Source organism: Panthera uncia (genome assembly GCF_023721935.1).
Source record: "Panthera uncia isolate 11264 chromosome B2 unlocalized genomic scaffold, Puncia_PCG_1.0 HiC_scaffold_24, whole genome shotgun sequence".
In the NCBI taxonomy this organism is placed as follows: domain Eukaryota; kingdom Metazoa; phylum Chordata; class Mammalia; order Carnivora; family Felidae; genus Panthera; species Panthera uncia.
The window spans coordinates 117,235,076-117,245,223 of record NW_026057580.1 but is presented as its reverse complement, the minus strand read 5'-3'; the positions used below and the strand labels follow the sequence as shown (position 1 = coordinate 117,245,223).

Below are 10,148 nucleotides of genomic sequence, written 5' to 3'. Positions count from 1 at the left end.
GTGCGGGGGAGGGGGGCTGCCCCCAGGCCGGCACTGGCCCCGTGTGCCAAGGGCCGCGGTGGAACGACCTAGAGTGAGTGGGTAAAGCCTGTCAGACCAGATGTGGTCTTAGGCCATCACCACTGTTCCCGTCCAGTCTGGATTTGGATACGACCAGCCTCCACATCTGAAATAAAAGCGCTGCTTCATGCTTTCCGACGCCTTTTGGCCTCTCGTCTGTTTCCAGGCATCTTTATAAGCAATAAATTGTAACTATAAAGAACGCAACCTGCCGCTGACGCTCCTTACGTGGACCTGGGCAGCGACCACTAATGTCAGCGACAAGTCCAGGAATTAAAAGTCAGAGCAACCTCTAGATTTCTTCAAATCAAGCAAAACTACGTAGCACACACACAAGTGTTTTCATAGAAGCTTCCTGGTCTAACAACCCTTCCAGACGGAAGGAAATACACAATAAAGCGGACACGTCAAATTTAACTTCAAGTAACAGGCTTCAATGCTACACATGTACCAGGTCGTTTTGCCAAGTATGTGCAGAACCACCTAATATCGAATATGCTTTGATTCCAGACGGCTCAAGACACACACACACACACACACACACACACACACACACAGAGTTGTGTGAACCTACAGCTTTATTGACACCTTTCAGGATGCTCTTAATACTCGTATTTTCATGGGTTCACTCCCTGTGAGGAGTCTGAGTTGTAGATAATCAATTTCCACAGAGAAATGTGTAGCCAAACCAAATTAAGAACTTGTATCTTCCACACATGGGCTCAAGTTGGAAGCGTTTTGTTTAGTATAACGGAAAGTTAATTTTTAAAAATATCTGCAGTCTTTTTGAAACACAAGGCACCAACAGGGAGCAGACATTCCAGCAAAGAGTGATTGTCTGGGGCGGGTCGGGGGGGTGGGGGGGGATGCAACTGATCAGAGTCCTCTGTCCTTTGTTGATGAGAATACTTCCTCCTTTCGTGTCTATGCAACGTCTTCCAGATAATCCGCGACATCACTGAGCTGGGACACAGTCAGGTCCTGCGTCAGGTCATCAAGCTTCGTGGTTCAAACAGAAAAAGGAAAGAGCTGGTGTCAGAAGAGGGAGTCATAAATAATCTCTAAAACATACTGCTGTCATTTACATATCACCTTGTACTCCACAAACCACTTCATATTCAAAAGTCCCCTAAACCCTCCCCTTCCTCCCCCTATTTCGAAACCTGGGACGATTACCAAAGGCTGAGCTCGCAGCCCAAGGCCACGCTAACGAACACCTGTTGCCATAACCCTCCCAGCTGCCCCGGTGGCTGCAGGTACATCGGGTGCGACCAGAGACCAAGTGCCGGGAGCCGTCCTCCCCCAGCCTTCCCGACGCTCCCGTGAGGCACACACTACCGTTCCCGCTGTGCCAACGGGCAGGCTGGAGATGACCGATTAAAGCGCGCCCAGGAGACCACAGGACGCAAAAGGACACGCTCCCGGAGCCTGCCGGCTCCGACGCGCCGCCTCTCCCAACGGCCTGCCGCGTCCGCTCATCCCGCGGCGGTCACGGGCACTTGGGGAACGCCCCTCGTCCACCTCCGGGCCGGGCCGCCTACAGCCTGAGAGGCGCCCACCTGACCGGCAGCCGCCTCTGTGACGCCGACGGGACAGCCTGAGATGCCGCCTCCGTCTCACGTGCAACGTGCGTCCACCCAAGTACACTGTGCCCTCTGCCTGAGAACAAGGATCTCCAGGACGCACTCCTAACCGCACAGCCCGCCGCACGTCCGCCGCATCGTCCTCTCCGGGCTTCCGCGCCAGCCCTGGCCTGCCTGTTGACACGCCGCTTCACCTCCCCCTGCACGGGGCTCCCGTCCCTGCGCCCACTCCCAGTCCTGTCCCGACTTCTCTGGCCTCTGCCGTCTACACCCCTGAGGCGGTCAGTTCGGACTCCAGTCCCGACCCACCGGGGCCCACCTACACCCACGACGCCCAGCCACAGGGCACAGGTGCCCCAGCGGCACACACTGACCCCGGGAGCGGCCATCAGGGGCACCTTACAGACGCGTAAAAGCCATTGTTTCTCGACCTGGGCCCAGTAGCTGTCACGTCACGATTTTCAACTGTTTTTCTCCTAATCCGTGTACAGTTTTTGAAGCTTCACAGTAAGTCAAGGCAACAGACACAAACAGCGTTCCACAGGAAACGCTAACACCATACTTTGTCACTGGTATTGATGTCGTCCGTTTCCACAGAAAGATCTTCCTCGATCTCTTCACCGATACTCAGCTCACTTTTTTCTGAGCGATGGCTGGTACTAGTTTGAGAGAAGGAAACAGAATAAAGGACACTGAACATGAACGTTTAAATGAAATATCAGGTGCCATTAACTTTGTACATATTACCTCACCTGATCCTTAACATAACTGATCGAGGGCAACAGAAACAGGGGAGTCAACTTAAGACATGAGAAAACCAAGGTCCGTGATGGTGACTGTGGCCACAATGCCAGGAAAAGCACAAACCCAGGTTCTTAAAATTTCATCTACAAGCAGTGCCATCTCTCAAAAAAACTGTATGATAAATCATTCTGTTAAGAAATAAAATATAAATTCTCAATTGGGGGGGGGGGTGAAACCTTGTCAGTTACATCAAATTCTCAGGCTCTAATTTAAAATTTCTCATCACACCCACAACAATTATTTCCAAACCATCAGGCAACTCACAGATTGTAGTATCATTACATACGTAAAAAGGTATCTGAACAAAACATGACCTGTCATCTGAATGAGGACACTAGTTGGAGAGGGCAATGTCTGAAGTTAGGCACGCATCCCCACCTTCCACGTGGCTGGGGGAGCGCACGTGGACCACGGCGACCTGATGCGACCTGACGCCTCCGACTGGCCGTGTTGTGTTCTTACCAAGTTACAATGCTGAACATGACGCGTTTGTTCGCATTCTAATGCAAAACCAAAACAGGCTGCAAAGTGCAGGGTGTAACTCTGGAGTGACTAGCGTGCACGAGAGAGTCAAATACACTAAAATAAGCACCAACGTAATTCCGTGACACTTTCCTGTGTCACAAACTCTTTGCGATTTATTTGTTGCCCAGCTATTTTTCTTACCTGTTAAAATCATCAACATAGTCGTCGTCTTCTCCAGTCCCTGTAAGTTTAAGAAAAGACGGGCGACGTTTACATCAGCACGCTTCACGATGTAGCTACGATCGCACACTCACGTTTCCTTCAGGAAAAACCCCATTACCGAATGATATTGCATCATTAAAAATGAAGTCTCCAGGGTTAGAAATATCTTTCCCGTATAGGACACGAAAGCAAAGGACCAAATAAACTACCTAAGAAATAACAAAATGTCATTCATAAAATGTGGTTGATACCCAGTCTTCTATTCCAAGTACCCGAAAGCTAAATCACGTTGTATGTTTATCATTTGTAAAGTCGTCTGATATTAAAAATATCACGTGCTGGATGTAATGGGAGACCTCAAAACCAGGTTATCATGAACCCCCTACTGCTGCCTCATGGGCTGTGAGTTCGAGCCCCGCGTCGGGCTCTGTGCTGACAGCTCGGAGCCTGGAACCTGCTTCCAATTCTGTGTCTCCCTCTCTCTCTGCCCCTCCCCTGCTCGTGCTCTGTCTCTCTCTCTGTCAAAAATAAGTAAACATTAAAAAACTAAAATAATGTCCAGGTGGGGCTCTCAGTTAACGTACCTGCACTTTACAATCCGCGTGACCTCAGGCCACTCACATAACCTGGCTCTCATCTGCAGAAATGGAGGAAATACTAAAACCAACCTCACAGGGTTAAGACTGAGATAAAACCACCTGTTGCTATGGTGCCAAGTGCGTGTCGCCAGCGTCATTATTACCCTAGGCTGGCCCGCTAACATTCGTACGTTACTTCAAATACTGAGAAGTCCACAAATTCACGACGACGATGAAAACAAACAGGAAACAATACTGTTGCAATACCATCAAACAAAACTAAACAGAAATGCTGATTTACACCAAACCCTCACGTCCGGCTGAATGACCAGACTTCAGCTGACGAGTCCCAGGTCTTCCCCGCAGTGGCACCCACAGCCCCAGCCCAACGACCGCACAGGTCCCGGCGAAGGCGAGGGAAGCAGAGGGCCCCCTTCTCCCAGCTGGCACCTGCGGCACGGCCGGGCCCCTTCCCTCCACGAGGGGAACACTCAGTGTCCCCTCCTCAATAGCAGGCTGGGGCTGCCCTGGCTTTGACAAAGAGCAGGCTGTCAGAGCAGAGGGACAGCAGGAGGCAGACACCTGGCACAGGTGAGACGCAGGTGAGACATAGAGGCAGCGGGCCAGGGGCGGGCCAGGGGGCGGGCCAGGGGCAGGTTGAGCCGGCAGCCGCGGGTGGGGCTGAGGAAGAGGCGAGGAAGAGGCGGCCTGCCCAGGAACCGGGGGAACTCTGGGCAAGGGCGCAGGCCCACCCAGCGTCACCGTCACCGCTACCGCCACGGCTGCAGAGTCCGGCAGCTGGGGCGCGTCCACGCTGCAGCTGCAGGGCGAGCCGAGACACCGCCAGAGGCAGCTGGCGCTCATAAGGCACCGTTCACTAGGGCCTGCGTGTGTCATTAGACTGTCTCCAGCGTACAAGGAGCTGGGTGCCGTCAGCGCCCGCAGACAGGCCCGGAGAGGGCACAGCCGGCCTCCGCCTGTTCGGACGCGCCACGGAGGGAGGCCCCATCTGCGATGTCACCTGCACCCACCCGCTCCCAAACCGGAGTCCTCTCCGCTCACTGCAGTGTCCTCCAGAATGGGGGCGGGGGAGGGTCTCGCCAGGCCCCAGCGCCCACCCCGTGAGCGCAGATCCGGGGCAGCGGAAGGTCGCGTGGGGCACACGCCCATGTCCCGCGGGGACGGAAGAGGGACGGCCAAGCACGCGGGCCGAGCCGTTTCTTCCAGCCCCTCCCGGGTGAGGTGCGCCTAGAGGACGCCCATCCGCCTCTGTGCCTCCCCCGGGACCGGACACCGGAGGAGAGCCCCAGGGCGCTGTAAGCGCTCGCGTCCGCAGAAACGCATTTCCTCCCTCAGGGTCACAAACCACCACTCCACATGACACAAGTGAACACCAGATCCACAGCCTGTCTCCCGCTCAGGCTGCTCCCCCAGGGCCTGGACGGCGCACTCCCGGTGCCCAGAGAAGGGACTCTGCCTTTGCACAGACTGTCCTCGGTCCGCGCTGAAACGTCACCCACCTGGTCTCGGCAGGGAAGTCGCCCCCGGGGCGAGGACGAGCCCACCTCCCGCCCATTTCCACCCCAGCGCCCACTGGCTCCCCCCACACCGCGGGTGTCTGCAGGGGCCCGTCCCAGGCAGAACCCCCCCCCCCCCCCCCCGAACCCCAGCTCCCCAAGCAGGGAGCCTGTGGCGGCCGCTGCGTCACCCACCCCAGGGGACCGCCAGGCGCCCAGTCAGGAGGCGCCTGCTGCAGGCCAACCCGCTGCATTTAAGATTTTATTCTAAAACATAATGGCCTTCAGGCCATTAAGACTAAAAACAGGAAATCTACTTACCTAATCCAAGTGATCCAACTTTATCATTGACCAACTTCAGATCTTTCAAAACCGTGTTTCCTCTTTTACCTGTGGAGGAAAAACATTCACACGGCATTGACTTTTAGAACCCGACAGTCTCTAAGGCGTATCACTGGTTTTTCCGGTATAGGGTTTATGACTATAACGTCATAACCAAAATCGAAGACAGAACTGCAAACTCTGACGAATGACGCTCACATCATGCATCGCACCCCCTTTTTAACCACACACCATACTGCTCTTTATTGAAATCTGACCAGGAAATAATTTCTGGCCTAACAGATAGCACCGTCTGTGAAAAGACTCATTAAGTGTGAATTCAGGCACTACGGTTATTCTCAATTTTATTTCCTTCAATTTTGCTTTAATTCAACGGCTATTTCATTTACCAAACTGATTGTTTTTTCAGTCCTAAGTGCTCAACATCCTCTCCCGGTCGTCATTCTCTACTCACCGTTAAGAGCAACTTGACCATGACCCGCTAAGTTCTCACTGCAGGTGACAACGACTGGGGAAGAAGGGGGCGGGGGGGGGGGGGGGGGGGACGGGCGTGGGCCACATGAACAGATAGGTGGCCAGTTTACTACCCGGCTCAAAGAAGCCACACGTCATCTCCTTCACATATCCTGGGGAATCCCGCAGCCGCACCATGTAACATAAAAAGGTTAGTAGGGGCGCCCGGGGGGCTCAGTCGGTTAAGTGTCCGACTTCGGCTCAGGTCATGATCTCGGTTTGTGAGTTCAGGCCCCAGGTCAGGCTCTGTGCTGACAGCTCGGGGCCTGGAGCCCGCTCCGGATTCTGTGTCTCCCCACTCTCTGCCCCTCCCCCACTTGTGCTCCGTCTCTCAAAAATAAACAAAAAAAATTAAAAAACAAAGGTTAGTAAATACTACAAAATTATGCAAAAATCACACAATTTCTTAATAAAGATCTACTTTTTAGTAGGGTCTAAAACAGTGTCCATTAAATCTCTATTTACTGTGATATAGTAAACAAACTTCACCGACACGCGTCTTCGTTCAAGGCTACACTTTCAAACCCTCTGTCTTGTCACCACCTGCATGTGGGAGGGGAGGGGAGGGAAGGTAAACCGTGCAGCGGCACGGCCCTTCCACGTCTGACAATCTGCCTCTCCGGTACGTGGAAAAAGAGAGGTCAGATTCACATTCCGAATAAGGAAATCTTGCCATTTGCAATGACGTGGATAGAGTCAGAGAGTATAAATGCCGAGGGAGATAAGTCAGAGAGAGACAAATATCATACGATTTCACTCACGTGTGGAATTTAAGAATCAAAACAAACGAGCAAAAGGAAAAAAAGAGAGAAACCAAGAGTCAGACTCTGAACCATAAAGAGCACACGGATGGGTCACCTGAATGGAGGGGCTGGGGGCATGGCTGGAACGGGAGGGCGTTAAAGAGCACACGCATCAGTCAGAGAAAGACAGATGCAGTCTGTTTTCACTCCTGTGTGGATCGCGAGAAACTTAGCAGAAGACCATGGGGGAGGGGAGGGGAGGGGAAAAGAAAAGTTACAGAGAGGGAGGGAGGCAAACCACAAGAGACTCTTAAATCCAGAGAACGAACTGAGGGTGGATGGGGGCGGGGGAGAGGGGAAAGTGGGTGATGGGGACCGAGGAGGGCACCTGCTGGGATGAGCACTGGGCGCTGTGCGGAAGCGACCAACCACGGGAATCCACCCCCCAGGCCAGGAGTATGCGCCGTATGTTCGCCAACTTATCAAAAAAAAAAAAAGAACACGCATCATGGTGAACAAACACATAAAATAAATCTAGGAGATCACACACACACGCACACAATGATCTGGGGTTCTGATATCCAAAGGGGAAAAAAGATGGGCCGGCTCCAAATGGCTGAAGGGAGAATATTTTAACATTCCCGTGACGATTATTTGCAATCATAAAACCTACAAAACAAATTCTTAAAAACCGATCGACTCTAAGTCCTGCTCGAGTCCACCTAAATGCCCCACAACGGGAGAAATGCCTCGACACACTCACGATCTAAGGCGGCTAGGAACTGGGTTTTGGAAGCGTTTTGACGGCTGGGAAAGCGGCGGCACGAGGAAGCGAGGCGACCACGACCGTGGTAAAGGAAGGGAACGGGAGCCCCCTCAGGAGCACCGCGGGCTGAGCACTCGCGCAAAGGAAACGGCTCACGGGCTACTTAACCAGACAAAACCCATCGCCAGGCCTCGGCCGTGTCTCCAGCGCACTCACTTCCGGCCTCTGCGGACGAGGGGGCTCCGGGGGCTCCGGGGGCTCCGGTCAGGGAGCTGCGGCCGCTCTTCAAGGGGGGCGCGTCCGAGAGCGAGGCGAGGCTTCCCGCGGGCGGCCCGGGCTCGCTCCTCCTGCCAACAAACAAGCGGGTCGCTCAGTCGCCTGCGGCCAGGCCAACGACACAGAGGCGACTCCACCGCGGCGGGAGTGCGCGCGGCGCCGGGACCCAACGTGCAGTCGCCGAGTCCGCGGCGCGTGACCGGAGAAGCCCGCTGGCCTCTCCCAAATCGTCTGCGACCTTACAAACTGAACGGTTCGGCACCTTCAGGCTCTGTGATTTTTAGAAGCCGGCGAGGGGCAGCACAGAGGCCACCTCCCCAGCGGTGCCCCGCCCTCGCGTGGGCCTCTCGCGGCCCCACCGCCCTCCTCACCCCTTCCCCGGGGCCTCCTCTCCAGCCCTGCCCACGCCCACCCACGCCAGCAGGAACCTTCCCAGGCCGCTACCGTCACCCCTCACCCCCCCACCCTGCCAAGTGCACCCGCACGCTCCGCCCTGGGCACAGCACCGCCAAGACCGGCCTCTCCCCGCACCCCTGCACGTCGGCCCCCTCCCTCCTAGCGCTGTCCTCAGCAGACAGGCGCACGGCCATTCCCCACTTCCCCACTTCATTGTCCTCCCCCCACCCCTCACACCCCTGTAAGACACAGCTCCCCACCTACCATCCACCCCATCCTCTGCCCAACCCGCTCTAACCCTCCGCCACCGCAGCCGGCCCCACGATCCGGCACCCCGCCTCCGTGTCACCCCTGCCTCCGTGCTGCGACGCAGTGACTGGCTTCCAGGACTCACTCCGGCCTCCTCCTTCCAGGACACCTCTCCGAACCCCCCGGGTCCCTTCCCTCTCCCCCTCCTCCTCCCCTCGCTGACCTCCAGGTGCCACCTGCCACTTCCCAGGTGACAGCCTCCAGGCTCCTCTAGGGGCAGCACCCAACACGGACACCTCCCTCCCCCCTCACTGGGCCTCGAGCCCAGACCTCTCCCCCGAATGCCCGTCGTCGGACGCCCTCAGTTACCGGCCTGAGGCCTGACCTCGGCAGCAGCGAGCTTCCCAGCCCGAGTTCTAGACCGTCACCTGCCGAGCTGTGCAGCCCAGCCCTGCTCTCCACCTGTCGGCGGGGTTTCCAACCTTCCAGCCATTCAGCTGAAAACCCTGGGCCCTCCCTCGAGGTCACTTCGTTCTCTGACACTGACCAGCAAACCCCTTCGGATCCGGCCTCCAAGCACACCCCCAAACTGCCAATTTCTCACCACTTCTGACATCGTCTCTCACCCGGATAATCCCGACCGCCTCCCAGATGGACGCCCAGCAGCCAGACCCCAGGGCTCCCGGTCTCCCTAACGGTGAAGTCGTACGTACTCCCGCCGCAGTGCCCCTCGCCGCGCTCTGCCGTGCCCGCAGGGCTGCGCGAGCTGCCTCCTCTCCCCGGAGTTCCAGAAGCCCCGCCATCTGCCCGGCCGACTCACCAACTCAGTGAGCTCCCCCCCTACCCAGGACGGACGCTCTAGCCGAGCACCACCGGCCTCTGCTCGCCCCGTCACTGCTCCCGTCACTGCTCGGCCATCACTCTGGCTGCATCCCCCTGGCGGCTTGTCGGGACTGCCTCCTCCTTGGTGCCTCTGTCTACAAGACTGCAGGCTTCTGGAGGGAGGCGCCCTGCCTGAGCTCTGGCTGCCCCGTCCTGGCACGGGACAGGCACTCGGTACGTGCCCGCCGACGGAAATCAGTGATACCCAGGTTTTTGCCACCTGGGGTTGTTTCACGGCACGAAAGGCTTTAGTGACACAAAATCAGACTTACATATCAATAATTACAGAAGCTTTAGTAGCTCGTTTTTAAATTACGAAATACTTGGAAATGATATTTTTAAGCCTCTGGCCTGATAATCCAAAAACACGGTTTACTCACCAACCGTAAGTTTTTTCTGGTTTAGGAATGGGATCATCAAAGAAAGAATCCCCTTCCATATCATCTCCGTCTGGACAAAGACCAGCTTTGTCTTTGACATCTAGACTTTTGTTACTTAGGAAAGATCCAATTTTCGTTTCATGAGTCAGCAAGTGGAGACTGCTTCTGCTCTTTGGTTCTGATGAGGAGAGACTCGTGTCACTCTGACTGGCCTCACTGTTGGCCTAGAAAAACAGAACGGGAAAGAGAAGAGGCCTCCTTGGTGAAACAAAACATTAAGAAGCTATTTGACACAAGAAAACATCACACGGACATACACAAACCTGTGTGTGTGTGTGTGTGTGTGTGTGTGTGTGTGTGTGTGTGTGTGTG

General features: G+C 55.3%; 1 protein-coding gene across 1 annotated transcript in view; it reads right to left on the bottom strand.

Annotated features, from left to right (window-relative positions):
• Positions 1 to 620: 620 nt before the first annotated feature.
• Positions 621 to 10,148, bottom strand: part of CEP43 (centrosomal protein 43) — a gene marked incomplete at its 5' end in the record, with an annotated part of 29,004 nt that continues 19,476 nt past the window's right edge. Inside the window, 6 exons of the mRNA XM_049654680.1 lie at positions 621 to 1,059; positions 2,206 to 2,302; positions 3,114 to 3,153; positions 5,551 to 5,619; positions 7,810 to 7,940; positions 9,777 to 10,000. Of these exons, the coding sequence (XP_049510637.1) occupies positions 985 to 1,059; positions 2,206 to 2,302; positions 3,114 to 3,153; positions 5,551 to 5,619; positions 7,810 to 7,940; positions 9,777 to 10,000 (636 nt within the window). The remainder of the gene's footprint in view (positions 1,060 to 2,205; positions 2,303 to 3,113; positions 3,154 to 5,550; positions 5,620 to 7,809; positions 7,941 to 9,776; positions 10,001 to 10,148) is intronic.